The sequence below is a fragment of the Chamaea fasciata genome, unplaced genomic scaffold (assembly GCF_029207755.1).
Source record: "Chamaea fasciata isolate MVZ Bird 193981 ecotype frontalis unplaced genomic scaffold, bChaFas1.0.hap1 SCAF_2, whole genome shotgun sequence".
NCBI classification, from domain to species: domain Eukaryota; kingdom Metazoa; phylum Chordata; class Aves; order Passeriformes; family Sylviidae; genus Chamaea; species Chamaea fasciata.
In genome coordinates, this window is record NW_027094087.1 from 11,790,317 (window position 1) to 11,818,082 (window position 27,766).

The 27,766-nt window shown below is 40.0% G+C and overlaps 1 protein-coding gene across 6 annotated transcripts; it reads left to right on the forward strand.

The window, feature by feature from the left end:
• The first annotated feature begins 996 nt into the window (after positions 1-996).
• On the forward strand, positions 997-27,753 carry CHODL (chondrolectin). Of its 6 annotated transcripts, none has more exons than XM_066177332.1 (8): positions 997-1,169; positions 16,036-16,348; positions 17,351-17,508; positions 21,227-21,274; positions 21,638-21,721; positions 23,077-23,179; positions 25,389-25,461; positions 27,251-27,337. In XM_066177332.1, the coding sequence occupies exons 1-7, from the start codon at positions 1,079-1,081 to the stop codon at positions 25,456-25,458; spliced, it is 867 nt and encodes a 288-aa protein (XP_066033429.1). In that variant the 5' UTR covers positions 997-1,078; the 3' UTR covers positions 25,459-25,461; positions 27,251-27,337. The 6 variants fall into 6 exon arrangements, with proteins under 6 accessions (XP_066033429.1, XP_066033428.1, XP_066033430.1 ...); XM_066177331.1 differs by lacking the exon at positions 25,389-25,461 and adding an exon at positions 25,593-25,671 and having other exon boundaries at positions 27,251-27,330; XM_066177333.1 differs by lacking the exon at positions 27,251-27,337 and adding an exon at positions 25,593-25,672 and having other exon boundaries at positions 25,389-25,499.
• Positions 27,754-27,766: the final 13 nt, after the last annotated feature.

Below are 27,766 nucleotides of genomic sequence, written 5' to 3' on the forward strand. Positions count from 1 at the left end.
TTCCAATGCTACTTATGAACCTCAAGGGTTTGGGGTGTTTTTTAAGTAAAAAAACTGATCCCAGGTAGCTTTAAGGCAGCTAGGAATCCGTCAAATGTTTTAAAATCCATAATAATCTGAAACGTATTGACTTCTAAACCCGGCTATAAATATCCAAAGGGAAAATGACTAAACAATATGCCGTATATGATCTTTGAGTTCTGAGAAAGATGAAATTAAATGGCAAACCATCCAGTAATTTGCATACAAGATGCCCCTTAAACACATCTGCAGTGATCTATCCTATTTAAAAGCATAGTACACAAAGTACCCAAGTAATCACAGAAATGTATGAACTGTCTTTGTAGATAAAACCTCATCATGACTCTGACAAACAAACAAGTCTTGAAAGTGGTCCTTTGAAGAGATCCAGAGAATTACCAGTGCGTTTTCAGAGTGACAGCCGTGTGGATTTAACTACAGTATCTTTTGAGGCAATGAGAAAAGGGGGCTTTCCAGAATATATACTTATAGCCTAGCGTGTATATGTGCTTTCCAGGTATATATCTGTATATGCATATTCCCACATTTTCAAGCTGGCAACAGGACATTTCTATTCTTCTTAGGGAAAACACGGACCAAGAAGGTCTACAAAGCCCTTTAGAAGTAAGAAACCCTGACAGACCTGGGTTTGGATCACACTCAGAAGCCACTGGGACAGTGACTAACCCTAAACGACCCGGCAGAGAGGCTGGGAGGGACCCGCCGCCCCGCAGCCTCCAACCAGGAGCGGGAAGCGACCGCTCACCGGCCACCTGAAGGGGCTGGGACAGGAAAGGCTGGGACTGGGACAGGAGGGACAGGGGCTGGATCAGGGGCTGGAACAGGGCTTGGGGCAGGGGCTGGGGCAGGCGCTGTCGCTGGGGCTGGGGGCGGTGCGGGGGCGGTCCCTCCTCGGGGGAAGCAGATAAAGGCACGGTGGCGGGATGCGGGGAGGTGCGGAGGGCAGCAGCGGAGTTGGGTGCGTGTCCGTCGCTCATCGGCCGGCATCGCCCTGCCCTGAGCGCTTCTCGGAGCCAGTCGGCAGCGGGGCAGCGCCATGGGGGCCGGAGGAGGGCTGGGGCTGGCGGCCGTGCTGGCGGCCGCGGTGCTGTGCGGGCCCGGGGCGCTCGCCGGGCGCGTCCTCAGCGGTGAGTACGCGGTGCGGAGCGCGGCGCTCCGGGAGGGGGAGCGGCGCTGGGCGGACCTGGGACCGGCCCCGTTCGCCAAAACCACCCGAGCATCGGCGGCGAGCGCTGGGAGCGCCTCCCGGGCGCACCTGCCCCGCGGCGGGGCGCGGATGCTGCGGGGAAGGCGCGGGTGTGCGGGGCTGCGCTCCCGCCGGGCCGTGGGGCTGCGGGCTCCTGCGGCAGCCGGGAGGCCTGCCCTGCCTTGCCCTGCCCCGGCTTCTCAGAGCTGCCTGATTGCGCTCCGAATTGCTTAAAAAGCTCGAGCGTTTTCCCGCGGAGCGTCCGTGCGCTGTTTTGTTGGCAGCTGGACAGGGATTTTTCTTCTTTGTCTGCGCTGTTGTTAGGAGGAGAGGGCAAACTTTTAAGACCGTGCGGCATGAATAGTTTTGTTGTGTGTGCGTGCATCCACAACTCTCAAAACTTGAAAGGAAGACAGTGCCTTAGAAATCTGTATCTAACACTGGAGCTTAGGTTTCATTTAAGAGGTGTAGATTCCCACTGTGTGTCGGCAGTATACAGGTGCATTATGCTCAGAAGCTGCTAAATTTAATGAAAAGTCCTCTTCTAAGCTTACTTTGGTTCAGACCCTCCAAACTGAAGCTGACAGGCTCTCGAAGGTGTGTTGCATGTGCCTATACATCCATGCATTTGCCTGGAAACAAAGATTTACACGCTCCGCTCTGCTTGTTAACAAGTTGTATGTGTGTGTGTGGGTAAGAACGTGGCTCTTTACAAACTGTCTCCAGAACAATGCAAAGTATTTGTATGCTACTGTTTCAGAGGGTGTAATAGCATATCAACAAAACTTTTTTGTAGGTTAATTTTTTGTTGCAAGCATTTGATTGCTGAATTCAGGTAACTTTGTTAGTTGCTGAGGAAGTGCTGTCACTGTACTCTTCATCATGCTCTTGTTTGAAGCATGTTCTAACGCTACAACTGAGATGGGCTTTTGGTAAAACAGTATCTTCAGGAAAGAATAGCTAAGTACTTCCAACACTTTGAAAAAGCATATTTGCCGCAACAGTAACCTGAAATATTTAATCTACCTCTGTTATACTGTGAATTATACTAGTTTATATGATACATCAAAGCTCTAAGTATTACAATTTATATGCCTGCTGTGTAACACTGCTATTTGTAAGGAATAGTGAAGATTAATTATCTACGAGATGCGTTAGGCATTAGCAGTCTCAGTGCAGGAGTCTGTGTGTGGCTGAGGAAACCCAGTCCCTTAATCTTCTAGCTGCAGCTTCTATGTTTGACTGAGTCGTAGGAAACTGAGGTTCAGCTTTTAAAGCCACGTGTGATATTTGTATACTGCCTTGTCAAACGGTTCCTAGATGCACTAGGCTTTGTGTCCTCTCAGAATCTGTGTCCTCTCAAAACCCTCAAAGCTTTAGGGGCTTTTGAGAGGACACAGACTCTGCCCCATATTTCCCTGAAGCATTTCAGAGCATATGATGTGTCTCATGTCACTGTATTATGCTGATAGTACTTGTCTGGTAGAATACAGGAGAGGGTTTGAAGCCACTTACAGAAAGAACCATTTAAATATTATTAGGTTATTTGTTGAAGTTGTATTAGTTAGATAAAGGCTTCCTAGAAAACAACAGCCACATTTATTTGTTTATGTTTATTGCAGATATTCTTATGTACTGGAAGAACTTTTTTAGCCCCTCTTTCTTTCTCTTAAGGACCACACCCGTGTTCTGGCACATGGTTAGGTGTAGTACTAGCAGTAGCTGACATTATTTCAGGCAAGAAATAGTACCAGTGGATAACTGGGCAGTGTGTGCTGTCACCTGACTCCCATCTAGCTTACCTCTCTCTTGTATAAGAACCAGCAGTTTGGACTTAAGCCATCTTATGTTTGAAATCTATATCTTAAACAGACCTATTACTAAAAAAATCCCTGTTTATTTATGCTTCAGTCATGATTAGTAATCTGCCATAGTAGGAAATTTCACTGCTCTCATTTCAAATAAATATATAGTTCCTATTATTCATCTAGGTGTTTGTGAGACTGCTTGGACCTTGTGGAAAGAGTCCCATTGACTCCAGTAAGTTTGCAGCAGACCTAGCAATAATTGCAAATTTGCTACCATTTTGATCACAGTGTCAAGAGGACAGAGAAGGAAAGGCCTGCCTTTTTGAAATGCCATTTCTTAAAGTAAAGGGTTTCTGTTACTTTTTTCTAGTATGTTAGTTTTCCTAGGATATAATTAAAACTATTGTTGGCATCAAACAATTCGCATTTTGGTGTTCTTTGTCATCTTTAATTTGGGAAGTTTTGAACAGTGATGCAAAATGCTTTTAATTTTTTGATATAGTTAGACAGATGTTTTGTGAGCAGTGCTTACAGCCTCCATATCAAACTATCTAGTGTTGCCAGAGATTGATTCCTATAGGAAAAAAAAACCAAAGCAGGCTCAGGAGAAAGTGCTGAGTCTGCCTTGCTGTTCCATGATATCATAAAGAACATGAAGTGATGATAATGCAGTTTGCAAAAATGCAATTACTTTAAGTATCTATTGGGCAGGAGGGATGCAAGCTAATCTTATTACTAATCATTTAACAGCCTATGTGTTAATCATAAGTATTACAGCTTAATGACTGCTGTTTGTCTAGTATTTCTACAGCTTTTAAAGTTTTGTTCTCTGTTATTGCGGTGCATCAATAGCAGATTAAGTAGTGATGTAGTATTTTAAAGCAGTATGTCTCTATTTTGGTTCAAAAGTACTTGGATATATAAAACACTAAATGAAGAAAAACACTTGTGGGTCAGGAAACTACCAGAGTTGCCCCTAAACTATAGACTTTGGTGCTTCAGATGCTTTTAAGGAAGTGGATGCATTCATTCACATAGTTTATGATCAGATTGGAGTTCTACATAAAGTACTGCAAAGTAAGAGAATTAAAGCGGTGTCTTTCTGGGTACTGGATTGACTAGAGATAACAAACTCTTTCTCAAAAGATGCATAACTTAATTAAATTTAATTTTCTTGGCCTGCTTATTGCCCCAGTCTGTTAAAATGTGAGCGTTTTCTCTGGATGAAGCCCTCTACTGTTAAGTTGTGGGTTGGTTTTTTTTTTTTTTTTTATCAGTGTGAACTGTAAATTTCAAGGTACATTCACTGCTCAGGATTTGAAAAGATATAACCTGATAAAACCACTGCCATCTCATCTACCTGTGCAACAGGTGTGTGTTGAACACATTTTGTTGGAAATATTCAGCATTTAGTTCCATACTAGAAAAGCTTTTCTTGCTTAGGTATGCCCAGATAGTACAAGATCCTTTCACTCAGTTAAAGGTCTCAGTATTACTAAAGCTGAGACTTGGAGAAGCAGGAGAAGCTGGACATTGGTTTCCCATGGACTCCTTTATTATTTCTCTCATGCAGCAGTACTGAGCACTGTGTTCTTGGGGGCAAATCAATTAGCTTGGCTCTTAAAGTGAAATGAGGGATGACTTTTGGATGTAATACATTTTTCTTCTAAACACACCTTGCTGCAAACCAAGAAATTCTACAATACCCTGTGGAATGAGAGCCCAGTTTTGATGAGACCTCTGATGGTGGAAGAGTCCTGTAGCAGGATAGAAATACCCAAGAACTTTAATCAGTTTCAGGAGTCAGATTTCAGTATTAGAAGTGATCTCACTTTGTCAACCCTGTAAATCTTACCTTTCCCATGGGTGAGAGTTGTGCAGGTTGGCCAAGCTGCAATTCTGTTCAGGGATAAGGAAAGAGACATAGAAAATCCTAGTGTAGTGCTGTGTCTCAGACCAGCATGCTACTTTCCCAGGAATAGAACTTTTTGCTCTCAGCATTTTGTTCAAAACTAGAGAGGCATTGCAAATCTCAAACTCATGATTGTCAAGTCCCAGTATTCCCCCTGGCTAAAGAGCCGAAGAAGAAACACCTACCATGGAGGGAGCTATGGTAAAAACCATGTGGAATGGTATGGACAATCTACTTGCTTTCACGTGGCTTTTCTTGCTCCCAGAGAGAGAAGGCTGGTCTCTTCCCTGGTTGAGCTCATGTTCTGTACCTTGATTTTAAATCTGTGAAGTTCAAGCGTGATCCTATGTAGATCAAACTTCTCAGTTATAAGATGTTTGCAGGGGAACATGCTTTGGTTCATAAAGGGTCCTATACATCATTATTTTTCTGAAACTAGTCCTGTAATGGCTTTCTCTTTGCAAATCTCTGATGGATCAGAAAAGATAGTACATGCTTATTTACAATAGGTAAGATGAAACAATCCTTCAATGGTAATTGCTGCACTTTAATACCATACTCTTACCAGTCACTAGTTGGAAGCTGAGTCTCCTGTTGAAGCAGTCCCTACTCCCACCACTGACAAACACTGGGACCTTCAGTTCCAAGAAATCTGAAGAAATAATGAGTCCTAACTAAAAAGTTGGCATGGCTCTAATTGAATCTGAATGTAGCTGCAGTATCCAGCTAATGACTCTAGGCTCACTTAATAAGAAGGGAATTGGTATTATAAGAGTGGGAATAATTTCATTTAAATTTGGATTTTGAATGTACTGCAGATCTACTATAACAGCTACTGCAATTTGTGGTTGTTTTGTTCAGTTGTCTACACAGTGAGGTCAGTGAGCCAGTTTAGATATGGACAGGTTATTGGGAAGATCTAAAATTGAGATCAATCCCACACTGTATCTCAAGGACTACATGTAATGTGAATTAACCAGTGATGCTTTACCTCTGAATTTTCTGAGTGTAAATTATCCTTCATAATATTCTAACAGATTTCTCCTCCTCTCAAACTTCCCCTTAATTTTTTTGCGTTGAGTGAACTGTCACAAATTTTAAAATTCCATGTGGATTGGCTTTTCCCACTTCCTTAGGAGCAGGTGAATGACCAAGGCTTTGCTTGTTGCTTTTTCTTTTACTTGTGGAACTGTTGCAAAAAGGAGGCACTCTACACTTCTGTACTGAAATGCTTAAAGGACACTCTAGGAAACTCTTAAACTGAGGAATTTAATATAAATTCCTCCCATATATATATATAAAACCTAAATATATTGCAAATATTTTTGTAACAAATTCATGAAAATATACATGCTTGGAAAAAAGACATTCAAATTTCACTGAAAATTACTGAGAATGGATGATGCTTGCTATGAAAAATAATTGAGAAAGAGTATATTTTCTCTCTTCTCCTTTTTTTCTTCATTCAATGATGTAGGGTGGAACTGTTGGCTGGGGAGATTCATGTCGAATATCAGGGGAAGGTTTTTCACCAGAGAGTGGCTGGACACTGGAACAGGCTCCCAAGGAAGATGGTCACAGCACCAAGTTCAAGAAGAGTTGGCCAACACTCTTGGGAAAGTGGTGGGGTTCTTGGGGATGGTCCTGTTCAGGGCCAGGAGTTGGACTTGATGATCCTTGGGGTCTCTTCCACCGGAGTGATACTCTGTGGTTCTATGACCAGAGTTATGAACTATTTCCTTCTAGAGGCAAACAAAAAGAACAAGCCATCATGAGAAACTGTCAAAAGTGCTTACATTTATGCCTTGGAGAAAACTTGTTGAGGGAACCTACTGATGGGTATAAAATTGGGTATTTGTGAAAATGTCTGCTGCTTTGGGATAGGAGGATAAAATTATTCCCTGCTCCCCTAGGCTGGCACACATACTGAAAGCATTGAGACTACAATTTTTGTCTATTATGTCTATTCCACAGCAAGGTAACAACTTCTTAGCTGCCATAGTATGTCTGTCTTTAAAGTTTCTGTGAATTCTGTTCTGGGCTTCATGGCCACACAGAAAACTATTGATGAATGGACTTAATTTGAATCACAGAATTATTTGGGTTGGAAGGGACCTTAAAGTTCATCTTGTTCCAACCCCCTGCCATAAACAGGGACACCTTCCGCAAAACCAGATGGCTCAGAGCCCCATCCAGCCTGGCCTTGAACACCCCCAGGGATGGGACATCCACAGCTTCTCTGGGCCAGTGTTTCTACTTTTTTAATAAACAGCTGAAATCGTGGATTACTTGGTGTGTCTTTAGGCTATGATATGTAATTTTTTTTTGTGTAACAATGTCTATAAGAACTAACCAATGTGTTACTGTATTTATAAGAATTAAAAAAAGAAATCAAGCCCATTGCTAACAGCTTCAGCAGTAAGGGGGTGTTTATTTATTTTTTTTTTTCTTTTCTTTGTTCTGAGGTTTTAAAGTTCTGGGTAAAATAATCCACATCCCAGAGAAGACTTGTAGATCTTTCCAACACACTGTATTTCATCTTGTTTTGAATAGGTTCAAATAAATGCTGTTGACACTTGGGTGTTATAAATTGCCTGATTGTGTCCAAGTTTTTCCTTAAAAAAGGGAAGGCAACTGGCAGCTTTAGGGGGTTGTTTTAGTAGCTATGTTGGCACTTCTTGTGAATCCCCAGGACAGTGCAGCTGTGAGCTGGCCCCTGAGAGAAGGAAGTGGCAGACTGCCATGGCCAGACCTGTGATATACACCTGCAAAGTTCACATGATCAGAAGAAAGGGAAATGGTTATTACAGGAAAAGCTAAATGGATCTCATGCTTTAAATTTATGATGTGTTAGATAACTGAAACCAGAGCTGATGGCAAAATGAAGGTATGTTTCACTTAGTAGAAAGGAAATCTGTCAGGGATTTAATGATTTGACCTGGGGGAAAAAAAATACTTTTTGGGAAATACTTTATAGTATTTTTTTTTTTAGTGCTGAGTTATGACCTGAATAAGTGACTAAAGTATTTTCATAAAAGTGGATATTAATTTTCCAGTTGAAGACGCTTACCCTGTATTGATTCACATAATTGTAATCGTATGTTTTCCTGCAATGGTAAATAAGGAGGGTGAAGTGTTGATTAGCTTCTAATGAGATTTAGACATCAAGCTACTTTTTTACAGCTCTGTTATCAATGGCCTGAGATCCCTCCTTTGTGTGCCAGGGTTGAGAAGCTAAGTATAAGAAATGAATGTGTGTCATTTTCTTTTGGAAATGAGTTAATAAGCCTATCACTGCTGTGTGAAGATGGAAGCTTTCATGCAGGCTGTGTGTTTCAGCTCCCAGTACATCAGGAACAAGCCTGGAGCACCACATCAGGTATTTTGAAAATCCAGACAAACTCTTAATCTGCTGTGGAAAAGACAAATTCTCACAGCAATTTATTCAGCGCAATGAAGAACATTTTGCAGGACAAGGAATCCTCTTGCATCCTCCCAAGACCTAGAACAGTACAGGTTCTGAGCACACAGAGGCTTTGACAAACCTCCCCAAAAATAACCTGCTTAGATCAATACTTGTCATAAGGAGTCATATGTGTACTCTTTACTACCCATTTTTGGGACCAGCGATGTTGCTGCACAGTGCAGGGAAGCAATTTTAATTGCACTTGTATTCAGCTGATGGCAAAATCCAGGTGTTAGGAATGAGTAACATTTAATATGTAAATGAGAACTGCCAGGTGCTCCTTTGCACTGTCTCCTTTTTGATTGCTTGATTTTTTTAAAGGTGTAGGTATTATGGGTCTATTGAGGACAGTTGTCATTCAGAAATAACCCACTCCCTGTCCTCAAAAGTGCTTAGAATCACAATAGCTGAACAAGTAAAGGCTAACATACCGGTGAAACCCCATTTTCAGCAGTAAATGTACTGAAAATCACTCTCCATGGCAAAAGAAAAAATAAAGACAGGGATTGGACAAATGCATCTCGTGTAGCTTCATATTCTACATAACTCCATATAAATGGTATAATACAGTAATTTGATTTTACTTAAAACTTCATCATCCTTGGTTTTTTTTCTCTTTGTGAAAGTTGCATCAATCCTAGAGACAACTGTTTGCCTGTTGTCTGAGGACCTCTTGCATCATCTTTGCTAATTCACAAGATATGGGATGATTATTGGCTAAACTTACATTATCTGGTCTGTGTTTGAGAGAAAATAGAAAAAAAATCCTATTTATCATTTTAGACTTGCTGTCTATAAATGCATCTATAACTTTTAATTGCCCAAGAACTTATCAAGAAAGACAGTCCATTACAAGAAGCATTTTAAGAATGGCTGATAGACGAGTTTTGCATGAGAGGTTGGGGGCAGCCTCTATTTAGCCACCTCAGACATGGTCTGCATGCTCGTGGGTCTGATATGATGCATACAAACTGTCTGCTGTGCACGTCTCCCTGAAGTACAGCTACTGCATTGGCAAATGTGGCCCTCAGGGTTTTTTACATAAGCCATTGAAAGTGACCTGGAACCTTTGAAATATTTTCACCCTGGGAAATCACTTAAGAAGAAACTGTATGATGACAATTTTGGCATAATTCCCACTCCCGAATAAATCAGTAATGACTATATCTTCTCTCAGCAGGTTTGGTTATTAGGAGGATTGGAGGAAAAAGTACCTGCTAAGGTATGGAAGAGATAGCTATGAAGATATCAGTACAAATACAGACTGGCATGTGATCTGTACAGCAGGTTTTATTTGAATGTAAAATTTATGAGCACATGGAATTCCTTAAACTGCTCAGGACTGTGAGCTGAGAAACAGCAGTGGTTTGAACACTGACTCAGCTAGAGAATGATGTGTCTTCAGTGTTGTAAACTTTGGGAGAGAAGATGGCAACTTGCTGTTATCATAAATGCAGACAGAATGTAATTATGAACTATTATCACAGTGTTTTTTTTAAGTAATATGAATCATAAAAAAATATTTGGTGGATGGACACAAATATGATGCAGTAAAACATCAACAGAAGTAACATAATAAAGCGAAATATGACCAGCAGTGAACCCAGTCAAAATCTGACTGTATGTTACGAAGACCATCTGACAAGATACATCAGCTTTGAAACAAAATATGATTAGGAAAATTTATTACCACTTAGTCTCTTGCTGGTCACATTTTGGAGTGCATCACTGGGACTTGGTGTGGAGTGCCCTGTGGCAGGTGGAAACAAAATGTGCCCAGTGTCCTGCATGCTGGTCAGTCATTCCTGAGGTTGCTGTGCTCTTGCAAACTCAAGACCAAGACTAGTCTTCATAACACAAGCAGAGAATATTTTGGTTAATTACCATAGATTTCTGTTTTGCTATTTCATTATCACTTTCACTTAAGTAAGTCCTTGTGTTTTTATTTGTCACTTTATTTTCAGAGGTCCCCATCAGGCTCACTCTGCTCTGGTTAAAGTTAAATATTTCACATTGCTTTTTGCCAAGTGCTCCTTTGTGTTTTCTGCTGAATCTGTTGCCTTGGGGAGAAAAAAAAAAAAAGTCAAAATACGAAAACATAATGAAGTTTAGTACATCAGGCTTTGTGCATTCATTTTTGTCTCTCTTCATGTATGCTGTGAACATGCAGTGGCTGACCTAATCTAGGTGGATCCTAATGGTATCAAACCCTGGATTGCAGTTTAGTTTGTAAGGTTCAAGAGGAAGAGGAATGGGATTTATCAGCAGGGAGCTTATCTTCTACCTGATGTCTTCAAAGACTCCAGCTAAGTGAGGTGTGTCACTCAGAATGACATCTGTGCCCTCATGGGCCTGTGGGGGTTTAGTCTGGTAATAAGCCTGATGCTCTTATGGAGAGAAGAGTTTTTGACCTGGGTATTTTAGCAGCAATTTTGCTTCTAAATGACACTTCGCTGTAACTTCTGTCATGATAGAAATCAAGGAACCTCTTATTTGTTTAATGAAGCAGGATTATTAAAACAGAATGGAGATGCAGCTGATTGAAATAACAGCTTGCAATTTACTCATTTCTTTTTTTCTTGAAGGAGATCCCCCCCCCCCCAATACAATTATCTGAAGAAATATTTTGATTAGTAATTTAGTTTAAAAATATCTTTTTTCTGAGGCTGATATCGAAACATTCTACTGTGGCGCTTCTGTGAAACACCCAAAGATGAAAACTGACCCATATGGATAGAAATGGTAGCTAGTACTTTCTGGAGCAAGTATTGTTCACTTGCTTTCATCAGCTAATGGGATGATCAGACAAAAAAAAAAACAAACAAAAAAACCAAAAAACATTGTTCACGTTGTGTAGTATCTTAACATGATTCATTCCAATAGTCTTGCTTACAAATCTAGTTTCTATTCAATTGTGACAAAAATTTGAACTCAATTTATGCAGCTGAAATAGCAAAATGTTGCTTTAGAACTAAGTGTGGAGTCTGCTGAAAGATGTTAGAATAAGGTAAAATAGCACATAGTTGATATTTCCATACTTAACTTGTCTCCTGTACAATGTGGGCCTTTCTGTCATTTTTCAGTGGTAAATTATTTCTGCTTTGTAGTTCAGAAATTAGCAGTGAGAGGAAAAAAATGAGGCTTTAAAAGCTGACATCTCAGTGTGTTCCGAGAAGAGCACTAAAATGTCAACTGATTTGCCAGCTATTAAGGCATAACTGCAGATTTCCATTAACACATTTATTTGCCGTAGTGGAACTGGTTCAAAGTCCGCTTCAAAAGAAGAAAGAAGATATTCAGAGTAGGTCACTGCCTACACAGGGATTAAATTAACCAGAACAAGAGAAATTCACAGCTTCTTCCAGAAAGCTTACTGCTCTGCCTCACACACTTCATTCACACTGTTTGGGTCTATGGGTCTTAATGCCAATTATTTCTTTGTTTCTTGCTGTTTTCTCTAGTGGTGTGTGGAGGTATATTCTTGCAGAAAGGATCAGCCTATAAGGAGGAAATTATTTCTCTTGCCACAGGTAGAGAGAGCAATAAATGAAAGAGCAGTAATTTAGGAGTTGGATTTCATGCAAATTTTCATTTGTTCAATTTTTTCACTTTTTAAAACTTGACTTTAGACTTACTTAACCGTGCCCAAACGTCTGCAATAACAGTGGCATCCTTAAAAATTATTCAGGTCAGTTTAAGGGAAGAAAGAAAATCTTTTCCACAAAGCTTCAAGATTTTAACTTGCAAACCCTTTCAAATAAACCCTTGGATAGAAATTGGGCCTTCACATCTGTATTCTGATGGCTCCAAGAGGGCTCTCTGTTTTGAGTGCACAATGGTGGTCAAGCTGGGCACGTATTAGGGGCTGCAGTAGCTCTTCGCCATTGTGTATCACAAATGCTTGTCATTCTCCTTGCTGCTCCATACAGCCCCACCTGGTTTCCTTGGCTGATGGAGCTGATACAGCCTCTGCACTGGACAAAAATGCAGCACGGCTTATGGGTCCAAGCCTTGAAGCACGTCACAGACAGCACCTGCCATGACTTGTTGGTCTCCAAGGTCACTGCCAGCCTAAAAGATTCTATGATTCTACTTGAGTCTCTATGCAGCAGCTGAGTGGCAGATGAGCATCCTGAGAAAGCTCAGGTAGCCAGCAAGGATCCATTTCTTCAGCTAGAAGCTTTGGCTCAGATATTGGGAGAATCACAGAAAGGCAAAGGCTGTGCCTGAGAACAGAGAGTGAGGGGAGCACTTCAGCCACCTGAGAAACATGCAGGGATGGGGAGTGGGTTGTGTGTTACGAAGGCAAAGGTAGCTATTTTCCCATGAGAAGGAGGAACAGCACAGGAATTATGATTCATAGTGGTCATAGTTATAGTGCTCATGGCAGTTGGTTGAACATTCCTGCATGACTGAAATTGTGGCCAGGATACTTTGACACCTGAATTGGCTCATAACTTACTACTTGATGTCAAGGAGGTATATGAGCGCAGAATGAAAGGAATCATGGGAGAGTTTATTTCAAAGATTGTCTAGGAAAATAGAAAGAACAAGACAATGGACAAAGCACTCTTCCTAAATTTGCATGTACATCTTGAATTAATGCTTTGAATCCAATTTTCAGCTGCAGGGAAATGTGTGGTCACTTTTCCTTGGAAGTGATTCGTGTCCTGCATAATTCAGTGCTAGGCTTTGGATGTTTGTGCTGTTATGTACACATGTGTACTCTGGCAATAAGCCATTGTCACTCACCCAGCAGTGAGGGTCAAAATGTTGATTAACTCCTCCTTCCCCATGCACTCTGTCCTGTCAGTGAGACAGAGCTGGGGAAAATCGATCACGTTAACAAAATTGGAATTTCAGCATTGTAGAGGAAGGGAAGGAGCTGGGATTTCACATGCAGCTTTCATTCTTGCACTTCCAACTTCACAACATTTAGGCTTATCACTTTCTTACTTTGATAATAGTAGTTCTTTCGTTCAAAGAAGTCTAGGAAGAAGCCCATTATTTTATAACTGTTAAAGGGTCTGTCCCTTGTTCTTCAGCACCACTGCCCAGATAGGACTATGGCCCTTGCTGCATTTATTGGGAGCAAGGCTCTTAACCTAAGAGAATAAAGGGAAATATCAGGAAAGAAGTTGGGGCATACATTGTGTTGTCAGAATGTTATCAGAGAAAATCAAAATTGGCACTCTCTGCCTGATTTTGGAGCCTGGCTTTTTCCAGGCATATCTGTAGCACAAGCTTGTCCTTTTCTTAGATTGTTTTGTTCCTGTGTTATTTTGATAGATTAATTGCTGATGAACAACTAAATTTTCAGAAGTCTGTCTTCCAAGGTAAGAATGAGATTAAAAAGGTGTTTTTCTTCCTGATAGTCTTTCTCCAGACGAACTTTAATAGGGTATTGTAAAGTGAAGGTTCCAGAGTTTGTTGTTGTTTGTTTTTTCTAGAAAGATAACAAGAATTATAGGAAACCCTAGAAAGTTAAGCATAGTCTTTCCCTACTGCCCCTATAATTTAGCTTTCTACAACAGAAATTATCCCAAAACATGAGTTACTTTCAGATTTAGCTAAAAGTCAAGAGCTGATCTTGTTTTTCCATTCCTATAATAATGCATCTTTGATAAAATCTGCTTTTTCTCTGCAAATACTTGTATGCTCTGTGTAAATATAGAGATGTCTTCATCTCAGTCCTTGTGCTGTCTGCTATGGGAATTATCCTACTTATTAAATACAAAAATGAAGCAATGCTAATGCAAAAAGAATTAACTTTATCGTAGCTTTTAAGGTTGTTTACTTTGATGTTTGTTCTTCGTCTATAGAAAAACATTGCCTGGGAAAACTTAAATACAATTGAAATTATGTGAGGATGTTGCTGTTTCCCAGTGACAAATTACAATTTAGTTTTTTTTTTTTAAGGTGAAACAGGATAAATCTTGATCAAATGTTGTGTGTGTCACATATCTGGGTTTGCTTAAGAGTGAGACTAAGTACAAGATTTTTAAATGTAAATCTGATAATACCACAATAAACCACTGTACTTCGTGCTGGTGTGGCTTTACGTCAAGTGCTGTGAACAGTTTTGGGTGCCTCAATATAAGATAATATAAAATATATATAAAGCCCTTAAAGAGTGCCCAAAGGAGAGCTATGACGATGGTGAAGGCCCTGGAGGGGAAGCCATATGAGGACCCACTCAGATCACTTGGTCTGTGCAGCTTGGAGTGGAAGAGGCTGAGGGGAAACCTCATTTTGGTCTTCAACATCCTCACGAGGGGAAGTGGAGAGGCAGACACTGATCTCTTCTCTCTGGTGACCAGGGACAGGACCTGAGGGAATGGCATGAAATTGTTACTGTGTCAGGGGAGGTTTAGGCTGGATATCAGGAAAAGGTTTTTCACCCAGAGAGTGGCTGGCCACAGGAGCAGGCTCTCCAGAGAAGTGGTCACAGCACCAAACCTGACAGAGCTCAAGAAGGTTTTGGAAAACATTCTCAGGCACATGGTGTGATTCTTGGGCTGTTTTTCACAGGGCTGGGAGTTGGGCTTCATGGTGCTCAGCAATCTCTTCCAACTCAGCATATTGAGTGATTGTCAAATTTGCCTGTAAAATGATGACTTGTGTTGATCTTTAAACAGTCTAGATAATGCCTGGTAGTTTTTGTTACTTTGGTATCCTTCAGTTATTCTCACTTAACAAAATAATTTTTTCTACTTTTCTTCTCCGGTGATAACTTTCTGTACTGGAAAAACGTTATTATTATTATTATTATTATTACTATTATTATTACTATTATTATTATTATTACTATTATTATTACTATTATTATTATTATTATTGCTATTATTATTTTAAAGAGATGGTTATATTTAGAAGCCTTCTTCTCTCCCTAAATAAACATACTGGAGTTCAGTTGTGGCTGATAAGTGAATGTGTTAATTCCTCATCTTGTATGTCTTCAATAAACTCTAGAGAGCATTAGTAGTTGAAAATAATAATTATTTTTCCTTTTTGGGAAATAGCCATATATCTTCCTCAGACAAAGAACTGTAAGGAGCAGACTTTCCCCTCTTGTAGACCATTACAGGCTGTATTTAGACACATTGTAGTGAAGAGTGGCTGTGAGTTCATCTCATGTACAGCCTGTCACGGTTAACTTAGGGGATCAAAAAAATGCCCAGCTGCTTCTTGCCACTAAACGTGTGAATTTGAATTTTTTTTTTTAATTGAATAGCTCTGATTACACAATAAAAGTGAAGTTGGCCCATTAGTATGAAATAGTCAAGGAAATACCCTCCTAACAGATCCTGGCTATAACACAGAGGCCTGATGGTACAGTCATTAAAGGAGAGAATATTTTCCTAGAACCTACTGGGAATATTCAGTGTTTTGGAGAGTTTCACAGGCCATTGCAAGATGACATAGATTCCCATGAGCTGTGTGCTATTTGAAATTTAAATTGGAGCGAAGGATTTCAGTGCTGCCAGTGTTATCACCATGAATTCTCTCAGACAAAAATCTCCTGTCCTCCACCAGCACGTACACGATGTGCTGTATTCTTTTCTTGCAGCTTTGCTGTTCATTACTGCACCCTGAAAAGTCCCATGCTTTTGTTTTTCAGGCCAGAAGGTGTGCTATGGTGCCTTCAAGCATTCATGTTACAAATTAGCCTATTTCCAGGACTTGTCCAGACGTGTGGGCTTCCAGGAGGCACGCCAGGCTTGTGAAATCGATGGTGGGGCTTTGCTGAGCTTGGAGAGTGAAGCTGAGCAGCAGCTGATAGAAAACATGCTGCAAAACCTCACCAAATCAGGCTCTGGGATCTCTGATGGTGATTTCTGGATTGGACTGTGGAGAAGTGGTGATGGACTGGCCACGTCGAGTGCTTGCCCCGACCTCTACCAGTGGGCTGATGGAAGTATGTCGCCATTCAGGTAAGTGTGTGAAACTAATTACTGAGGCCACTAAGATACTCAGAGGGATGGAGCACCTCTCCTGTGAGGAAAGGCTGGGAGAACTGGGATTGTTCAGCCTGAAAAAGAGAAGGCTTGGGGGTAATCTGTTTGCTCCCTTTCAGTACCTGAAGGGAGCTCACAGGGAGGATGGAGAGAGACTATTTACAAGTGCCTGGGGTGACAGGACAAGAGGGAATAGCTTTAAACTGATGGAGAGTAGGCTTAGATTATGGAGTAGGAAGAAATTCTTTGCTGTGAGGATGTTGAGGCCCTGGCACAGGTTGCCCAGAGAAGCTGTGGATGTCCCATCCCTGAAGGTGTTCAAGGAATGGAGCCTGAAATGCTAAGCCTTGCCTGAAGGCATGAAGTTTGTAGCATCCCCCCCTTGACTTCTCCAGATGAAAGGTAGCTGGCAATCAGGGTTTTGAATTTGAAGCTATGACAGGATGGCATTGTGTGGCTTCAGCCTACAAAATTCTTTGCTTCCACCCACAGCATTTGTCTTTGCATGGTGTCTGGAGGTTGTTCTGCCACATGTAGAGTCTTTCAGGTGTGATCTGAAAGCAGGAAGGTAAATTCTGCAAGGCTCTGGCCGCCTCAAATCAGGGAGCCAGCCGCTAAATAAATAATTGTGCGATGCTTAGTGTAAATTGTTCTGTTTCTACCCTTTCTGAAAAGCCTTTATTTTCCTGATGAAGCCAAAGGCCAGAGTAGCAGCAGCTCACAGAACTCAAGACAAGGGGACAGATAAGAGTCTAACAGGGAGGAAGGCAGAGCAGTAGGGTGTTATTTCTGCAGAGATGCTTTGATCAGAATTTTTTTACGATTCAGAGGTGTGGCAGCTTGGGCCTTAAACTCCTTTTACAGAAGGATTGTGGGAAGTGCAGGATGTCTTCGAAGAGGATGGGAGTGTTGGAGTTGGTATTTCTTCATTGATGTAAACTCTTTGTCATCCTGATGAATCTTACCTTCAAAAACTAGAAATTGGTACACAGATGAGCCTTCCTGTGGAAGTGAAGCCTGTGTGGTGATGTATCATCAGCCAACTGCAAACCCTGGTCTGGGAGGGCCATACCTTTATCAATGGAATGATGATAGATGCAACATGAAGCACAATTTTATCTGCAAATATACCCCAGGTAGGTAAAACTGAAGTTACATTTCAGTGGTGGGACATGGTCTTAGAAAAACAGTTGCCTCTTGGTTTGTGAGGAAATCTTCAAGTATCTTTTGGCCTGCAGTACTTGTTCCTTTGGTGTGTGCCTGAGCTGGCATTAACAGGGGATATAGGATATCAATAACAACTCTTAAAATACATTTTTAAATACATTTAAATAAACCTGTTTCTATCTAATAAAAGTGTTTTCAGAGTTATCTTTAGTATCATGCATTCCCAGGTTTGTTTTTTATTTTTTTTTAATTTAATTAATTCCCTTCACAAAGCCTTTTGAGTCTACATTTTCTGCTGTCTAGGTAGGATGACCAAGACATCTCTTGGTCCTCCTGTAAAAAATATTGCACTGTCTTTTGTAGTTGCAGCCCTGCCATTTTATACCTACTTACATGTGAAGGTTGTTTCAAAAAGTTATGTCTTGAAGAATGGAGTCCAGAACAGCAGGAAAAAAAATCTGCATTCATGCTTGTAGACTTAGAGATATGAAAAGCAGATGCATGCTAGTTGAGATGGTGACAGAAAAAAACAGATCTTAGGCAATTTGGCTATGCTTTCAGACATGACATAAGTTCTGTATATGTCAATAGAGGAAAAGTGAACTATAAACTAGAATATGGTGCAAAACCAGAAAGGACGTGAAAAATAAACTTTCCAGTTAGAGCCTGTAACATTTTCTGTTCTTGGCGGTACTTAAAGTAAATGAAAACGTGTTTTTCAGCAGGGTCATACAAATGTTTTCAAATAATTTTTTATGTGTTTGTTTTTCGGGACTAAGCCAAAAGTCAGAATGCATATGAAATTATGGATTTATTTATTAATTAATGAAAACTCAAGTAGTGGCCCATGGGAATCTCATGAGGTTTAATAGACCAAGCCCAAGGTGCTGCAACTGGGTCAGGGCATCCCCAATACCAATCCAGGCTGGGGGTGAACAGACCCAGAGCAGCCCTGGGAGAAGAACTTGGGGGTGCTGGTGGGTGAGAGGCTGGACATGCCCTGGCCATGTGTGCTGGGCTGCATCCAAAGCCCTGTGGGCAGCAGGGCAGGGAGGGGATTCTGCCCCTCTGCCCTGCTCTGCTGAGACCCCACCTGCAGGGCTGCATCCAGCTCTGGGCTCCCAGCACAGCAAGGACAGGAACCTGCTGGAGCCCGGCCAGAGGAGGCCCCAACGTGATCAGAGGGCTGGAGCAGCTGTGCTGTGAGAAAAGGCTGAGAGAATTTGGATTGTTCAGGCTGGAACAGAGAAGGCTTTGGGGTGACCTAATTGTAGCCTTCCAGTACCTGAAAGGAGCCCACAGGAAAGATGGAGAAGAGACTATTTAGAAGGCTCTGGAGTGACAGGCCAAGGGGGAATGCATTCAAACTGACCGAGAGTAGGTTTAGATTAAGTATTAGGAAAATTTCTTTCCTGTGAGGGTGGTCAGGCACTGAACAGGTTGCTGGAAGAAGTTGTGGCTGTCCCATCCCTGGAAGTGTTCAAGGTCAGGTTGGATGGGGCTCTGAGCAACCTGGTCTTGTGGAAGGTGTCCCTGCCCCTGGCAAGGGGTTGAAAAAAAGCTATTAAGGTGCTTTCCAACCTAAACCATTCTATGATATCCTACTCTTAGCAGCTTTTTCACCTATGTAATTCTGCAGTTTCCTACCTTCTCTGTCTATGCTGATGATCAAACAGTAATTCCTCTCTGTAGACATCTGTCTGTCAGTAGAGATCCAGGTTACTTTGTTCCTCTGGTTTTGGTGGATACATAACTTTTTGCACTTTCTGGTCTCTTAATGAAGATATTAATGGCAATTAATATTGCAAGCAAATATTAAATATTTGGCAGAGTTGATATACCAACATGTTTTGGTATACTGTCACCCCCTAAATCTGTTCCTGCTTTTGAAATTGTTAGTGGATATCACTACTTTATGATGATCAGTAATCATCATAGGCCCTTCAAGGAAATGTGACAATTTTATCCCTTTTTAGAACTGTTCAAATTATTTTGAAATGATGTAACAAAATAAAAATATTTTATGTTGCTAAAATCCCAACATTTTTATGTCAGAAATTGCAGGCTTTATTAAAAAGGTTTGGTTTCAGGTGTATTTTGTAGCTTTAAAAGCAAACAAATTTAAATTAGATAATTATTTTGTAATAGTGAACTGCTTACCATTCTTGTTGAGATATGGTAAAGAATTGTTTTTTCTATGGCTTTTACTATCTCAGAAAATGCTGGGTATTTTGGATTGTCAGTAAGAAAAGTGATAACAGTAACAATGAAAATACATTTATATTTCTTTCTCTAGGTAGAAATGGGTTATTAGTTTATAATGAGGCATATAAAGCAAACAATGCATAGGCAAATTATTGATAGTATCGACATTGTTCTGCTCCTAAATACAGTGCTACTGATGTGTAGCTGTTTATTTTTCTGTTGGAATTGTCTCTTTAGCAAAACAGACTATTCTCCAGAAATGTATTTATCTGTCACATGGAGGAAAGGAGTATATGCAAAAATGTATATAAATAGATATATGACATTTCTTTCACTGCCTGAAGAAAGTAACACAATGTTTGTAAGAAAATTGCATTTCTTATCTCAAACCTAGTGAGACTTACAAATGACCTTTCTCCCCCCTCAAGTCACTGTGAAGTCTTCAATGTCAGCTCTTAGCAATGCAAAATATATGCATTTCACCAGGAGTACTAAAGTGCCACGTGCACATTGAATTTCAGTTTGTTATCCGAGTATGTTGTTTATCACAACTTTCCTGTCTGTATTCAATACAGGGGGTGTGATACCAGCCACAGGCCAAAGCAGGTTGTAGGTGACTTTGATGAAGTTGCATCTAATTGTTTCATCAGCAAGTCCAGGACAGTGCTCATTAGGCAGCCTTGCTCAAGCAGCTACTACATTTCTGGTAGACACTTTTATTTTTCCAAGCCTTCCCTTGACAGTGTTTACTGTTGCAATGTTCAGTCTGGCTTTGGATCATATTGATCATTCAGCAATCTTAAATTTAATTATAGGTTGGTAACTGCAACCACATTTAGTTCCTGTCCAGCTTCTGTGGGTTTGATTATGCAATGAAATTAAAAACTCATCTCCTCTTCTGCTGTCAAGAGACAGCAGCTCAGTTCTTTGGGGTATCTTGGCATCTTTCTTTATATAAGGGCAAGTGTAGTCATTTTTCACCAGAGTAGGTGAAATAACTGTCTTTATCTAGTAGGCTTTATCACTGGTTTGATTTGTCCCAGCAGTTTGTATTTATCAAGACACTCAGAACTGTAATCCCATAACACTACTAAGTTAGTGTAACCTTATGATAGAGAGAACTTCTTATATTGTTTTAGAATTGTCCGCACAAATCAAGCTTTGGATATGTTGGCCACTTTATTCAGCAAAGGAATTGGGGTGTTCAGAGGCTTAGCCTTAAACCATTAGCCATTAAATCAGAGGCCACCAAGAACTAAACTATAGCTTTCTTCTAAGGAGCAAAAGGTGTGAACTAGAGGTGATTTGACACTAGTTTGCAAATAGTCTTTGGTAAGAAAATGAAATACTGAAGAATTAAGCAATTACTGTTTGGGGGAATGTATCTATTTCTTTGATACTGCATGAAAAAAATGGAAATACTTGTTTTATTGCACACATTTTTCATTCTTCAACAATCAATTTCAAATATTGATTTAACAGATAATGTCTTAGAAAAAGAATTAGGAGACAGAGCAGAGCCAGAATACGGTAAGAAATTTTGACACATTGAATTCCGTTGCACCGGTAAATACATAATTGTAAGAACAGCATAAAAAAACCTCCAAAATTACTCAAGTTTAACAGACACAGTTAAGAATTGGAACACAGGAAAAATGAATTCTTCAGAGAGCAACAGCTACAAATATATGGCTGTTGTTCAGAATAACGCTGCTTGTTATTCTTCTTGCCGATATAATTCCAATTTTGTAATAAAATCCTGTTTACATGTATGTTTAATAAATCATAAAAATGTTTATTTTCCCAATATAAATTAAAATGTAATTAATTTATTTAACAACAAAATGGCCATATTTTTTACTACTTTCCTAAAATGCCTGATCTGCTTTTCAGATATTTTTCCAACAGTGCCAGCAGGAAATCCTTATGACACAAGCAAACCAGAAGACCAGTATCATATTATTGCTACTGAAACAGGTAATGTGTTCATATGAATGTCGTGTACTGCTGAAAATATTAACAGTGGAATTAAATAAATATTTCCGTTTCCATTTTTGTCAATAGGAAGAAACAGTCTGTTTTCCTGGGAAGTGCCCTGAAAATACGTATTTCAGGATTAACATTTCAATACATATTTCTTGAATAACATTTCAAGAGTCTTAGTCCTCTTAGTTACTGTGGAAACAAATGATTTCCTTGTCTCACCAAACTTAGAATAAACACCGTGTCTATAGCTTCTCCGAGTACCCTGTGTTTTGGGAAAATCACGTGCTAAGAGGAGTTCAGTGCATTGCTGAGATTCCCAGTAGAGAAGACACTTGATATTTGGGAAGTGGATACCTACTTCTCAGCTTCTGCAAAGCCCCTGGCTGCTTCATTCAGCAGTTTATGTTCTGAATGGAGTCCTGAGGCTCAGGAAGGGTTGTAGCATAGCTTTAGTTCAAGGAACTGAACATGTCTAAGGAGTGGCTTTGGATTTTACAGGAGTGCATCATGGGATTATGGAAAGTGGGTGCTTTGTTCTCCCACACTGGTTGTCTGGATTTGAGCTAGCTTTCTAACTGGTGTTTCCATTATTTGTAACTCCAGAGGAATTATTATATTGCTGAACTGTGGTTTGAAATCAATAATACCATTTCATACAAACTGTGTGAAGACTAAAACTCGAACACAACCTGAATATTCCCATTTATTCTTGCTAGTAAAAAATACGTTCAAAATAGGATAATGGGTAAGAAAATCTCCACAATTTGTACATTAAATGTGTACTAGTATAAAACCATGGGCATATAGTTACTGGGAAACAGTACCCTTCTGGAAGCTGCAGACCCCATCCTCTATTTTAGACAGGTAACAGAGTCGCTTGTACTATTTCCCACTCAGTTTGTGCCGGGACCTGCAGAAGAGCACCTTTAGCACCTCATTAGTCAAGAAGAGGCTATATGTGCCTTCTAAGAGGAAAGATGAGAGCCAGGCTCATTGCTCCTGTGGTCCTGCAAGGGCAGGGAATCCACGTACAAAGACAACTAAGTCTACAGTTAAAATGGACTGTAAAAAATTAGGCTGTAAAAGTAGTCCATTAAAACACTTGAATTTTGAATTACAGAACTGGAAAATATCAGAATTGAAGGCCTTAAGCTATGTTTTGCACATAACTCAAGTGCTGCTTTATTCTTGATACTGCTGAGTTCTCTTTGGAGCTCTTCCTGTAGGAGGAATATGTGTTCTTTTGTGTAAGTTAATGTATTCCTGTTATTTTACTCCAGATTTTTACTCACACAGTTAAAAACATTTCAACATGGGAGACATTAATGAGGACTTTTGTCTTGTAGGTATAATTCCGAATTTAATTTATGTTGTAATACCCACTATACCACTACTGCTGTTGATACTGGTGGCTTTTGGGACTTGCTGTTTCCAGATGCTTCATAAAAGGTAAAATATACTCATCCGTAGTGGTTTTATAATGCAGAATTCGTATTTCCATTGACAAGCTATTCCTACTGAAAGGCTGCTTACATCTGTCCCCAGATATGCAAAAAAGGGCCTTTTCATCTATTAAAATGCAAGCAGTTTACAGCTGTTACAGCTGAACATTCACCTTCAGGCTTTTACACAACGTGCTGAGATAATTCCAGGTCTCAAAGTAGCTGTTGGGACTCCACCTGTTTCTGAAGGAAGTCTCTTTGCAGACCACTTGATAGGCAGGGCTGTTGTCAGTACTTTTACTTCACCTCTTTCATTGTGATTGCCACCTGTAAAGTACCTGGGCTGTGGGAAAGAGTAGAGGGGTCCCTCACAGATAGAGGGTGAACCCAAGGACTCACTTTCTAACCTAAAGTAAAGATTTGTTCCAAGGACAAACTTAAGGGCCAGCAGCTGCTTAATCCTGCTCCACTGTACATACCATACAAACAACAGATAGACCACTGGGGCACAGAAATTGAAATTGAAAAGCAAAAGCTTGCTTTGAGCCACACACCAGTGTGACATCCTTTGTACATCATGTATGTGCTAAAGAGGATGCATAAAATAAATAGATATGTGTTTATAGCTGTGATATCAAGCAGGTGTCCTGTTATTCAGAAAGGAAACATTTCAGCCTTTGAAATACAATTTGCTTTGCTTTAAAATTCTTTGGACTTTTCATTTTCCTTAAAATATGCTATAGATACAGATACATAAAGATATGACAGCGTATAATTTATATTTTTTTCCTGAACTAGTATTTCTGAAACTTTCAAATATCGTTTTCATCCTTTAGTTCAGGAAGTGTTTTCAAGTTAATGTAATCCACAGGAGTTTAAACTGAAATATGTTTTATAGATAAATGCTACTTTGGTAAAATATCAAGAGTAATAAGCAGATTTATAAGCTGTTGGACCTCTTGAAGAGCAGGAATAACTAAAAGGAATACGATACCACTGTTTTAAGAAATTAAAACAAAAAATTCTTCCTTATTTTTAGCCTTTATTTTTTCCTTATGCTTTTTACTTAATATTTCCTGCCAATAGTTGCAGTAACTTATTTCAGGTGAGAAAACACTCCAAATGTGAAGACTGTGCGTGTGAGTGCGTGCACAGTGATATTTGCAGTACTCTTTGGTACCATGTCTCATTGAAACAAGTTGCCATAAAGGACAGATGTTATGATGTGTGCATAGCAAAGTTGATTGTGTTTGTATTTTATGCATTTTCTATAAAGAAAAGGAAAATGTACACTTTCCAACCTGTCTTATGACAGGCAAATACAAGCCTGTGAAATGTTGTGTGCAAACCTCACCACTGGGGCTGCAGAAGGTTGGAAGCTCAAAACAGCAAAGAGTAGTAAAATAATAATATGTATAATACTAGCAATTACATGGTAATTGAATTCTGGAACCCTTACTACAGTGGCCCTGGATTTCTCAGTAAGTATGGTATGTCTTAGTACCTTTTCTGGCAGGTCTTTTCTCTTCAGAGAAAAGTTTCAGCCCTTGAATAGTCCTGGGAAAACAGTGAGATTCATGGCCCACTGAAATCAATAGAAACAGTAGTGTTGACTTCAGTGGGCTTTGATCAGGCCTTTGATGCTATAGCAGTTCATCCAGAAGTAATTCATCTGAACTTCCAAGACTTCAAAATTGCATGACACAGATATTGGAAATTCACCTTGAAGATTGCCTTTTTTTTTTTTTTTTGTTAGCTGATTAGTTTGATAGATGAAATGATACAAAATTCAAGGACAAAATGGTTTTGATGCAAAACTGGGGGTTTTTTATTGTTTGCTTGGTTTGGGTTTTTATTTTTTTTGTATTCTCAGAATGTCCATTTTGAGTTACATCAAAACTTCTAATTAAATAAATTAAACAATTTTTCAAAATCATTTAGATCAAAGAATCATCATCAAAAATGAAGTGTTTTACCTGTTGAAACAAAACTGCTTTTTAAAAAATATTTTTCATTCTATTTTCAATTTCCACTTATGACCTGCCTTGCAAATCATTTTAGTTCATCACAAATATGCAAAAACCAAATCCAAAAAGAGACAATTGTTTGAACTTATCATCTGGATGCTGTAGAGCTTTAGAAAAGGGATTCTGCCCTGCTGGGAAAGGAGGGATCCCCGACTTTCCACGTGAACCTGACTTCTCATTCTTTTTTAGGCTTCCACAACATGGTGACCTTTCCTCTGAAAGCCACAACCCATGGCCAACCAGGACATGCCTAGCTTGAAAGGTCATGACTAATTTTGCCTGGCATTGGGCTCTTGAAGGGTAGTAATAAGGCAAAGCAACACCTCGTCCCTGTAGCTAGCAGAAATGATCAGCTCATTCATGCTTAGATGCTCTCCCTTTCATTTCTTCCAGGGAAGCAAGGAGAAACTGCTTCAAAGACCCATCTCCATTATCATCAGAATGCCTTGCAGAAAGTTTAAATTCCAACCTGGTATATTTCTCAGTTTCTATGATTGCATTTGATGGTCAAAACACCAATACGCTCAAACTATTTATTGCATCTTACTTTGTCATTAAAATCTGTTTCCTGAGCCAGCTGTGAAAATCAGCATAGGTTTGCTGAGGATAAGCTCATTTGATACAGCTCAAGTTCTGATCCAAGGTATTTGGAAATTGTTCCTGCTGTGTAGCAAGGACTCTCCATTCAAAGCCTTTCATCATTAATTTATGCCTGCATTTGCTGGATTAATCCGGAGGGAAGTAGTGACTTCGTTTCTTTAAGAAGGAAGCGCTGGAACTACTTGATTCATTGCAATTGCTTTGTTTATAGCATTGTGGCCTGATCTAAAGTCCACTGAAGCCAAAGGGAGTCTTCTCAATTACTCCAATGGGCTCAGGTACATAATGCATTACTTTGTAGGACTTCAGAGGTAAGTCTGGAGGGATTGAAAACTACTGTAGCATTCAGCACCCTCGAACTACATTTTAAATCAACTCAGACTTGCTTGCATTTACACACCAGGAAAGGAGTAAAACTGAATGTATAGGACTGTTGGGACTCTCAGGTTCCCACCTTACAGAGTTTTATGCAGGGCTATTTCTCTTCCTCTGGTTTTTTCCTTAATTGGGGGAAAAAAAAAAAAAAAAAAAACAAAAAACAACAAAAACCGTCAGTGTCAAATATTCTACCCAGAGATGAAGCATTTTCACTGAAGTGCAGCTGCAGTGGTTCCTGAAGTGGCTCCTATTTCTGCAGTGCACTGTCATCTGCCAATCTAAGTAAGGGAGGATGGTGTACTGTGGCAGCTGTAGCCATGTGAAAGACTGCCATAAACTTTCAGGGTGCCTCAGGGCTCCCTGGAAAAATCAGAGTGAACATTTTAGCAGTATTGCGGAGCAGGTACATTTTGGAACCAGTTTAATTTTTTTTTTTTTTTAATTGAAACAATTCCAAACATTAAACCTACTATTGAGAGTTTTGACTGAAAACTAGCCCTAAGGAATCTTTCTACCAGCCATTCATTGCTAGGAGTCTGATTCATGTGCCATCACTTCATTAGATGTCAGGTCAAGCCCAGAAGGGAAGAGGCTTGCTGGTGTAGGAGTGTGCAGTGAACCTGCTGGTGTACCCAGGGTGGGCAGGGATGTGGTACCCACTGGGGTGGGTGGGCTGCACCCTGGGCATGGATTTAGGGGGCTGTATGTACTCTGCCCCCCCCCCCCCCCCCCCCCCCCCCCCCGACAAGGGAAGTGCTCAGCTCCCATCAGCCATGGTCAAACTGAGTCCTCTGAAAGACTGCTCTGTACGAGAGGTGTGATTGGATGGGAACTGGAAACAAAATAAAATAAAAAACTGTACAGGCCAATTCAGTACAGTTCCTGGGAGCAGCACTGCTAAGCAGGGTGGTATTTTTGGTAACAGTGCCACTGTGGATGGGGAACCCACACTGTTAAAGCACCAAATGTGGCCTTGAGATCTGGGGATGGAACACTCAGGTCTGATCACAGAGCTGAATCAGGACTGCAAAGGCACACATGCACTGAAAATACTTTATATTTTTATTTTTCAGTAAAGGAAGAACAAAAACCAGTCCAAACCAGTCCACACTATGGATTTCAAAGACGCCTAGGAAGGACAGTAGCATGGAGGTATAATGATTTACTGACTGAAAACAAAGCAAAAATAACAGTTTTTTTCAGTGAGGCTGTATTATAATGTCAAAGAACATTAGCTTGGAATGGCTTGAAAATGCAAAGGATCTACAAGAATGAACTGTAAGCTCCCCCTTGAGGCAAATGTTTAGATCATTTTTATATAATATTTGTTTATTAATTCAGTAACAAAATATGCCATGCTAAATAAAGGGTATGTGTTTATTTTGCTAAGAGATGTAAGTTAGCTAGTTGTGAGCAATGAAATGAACAGAGCATTTGTAATTTTTATGGGGAAATATCCATAATGTATGTCAGTTTTAAGACTGTTTGTAGTTAAACAAACCTCCTCTGTTTCTTTTAGTCTCTCATGCATTGTATTGTAGTCAATGTACAGTAAATGGAACTGACAATTTTACAATGTAGCAATTATT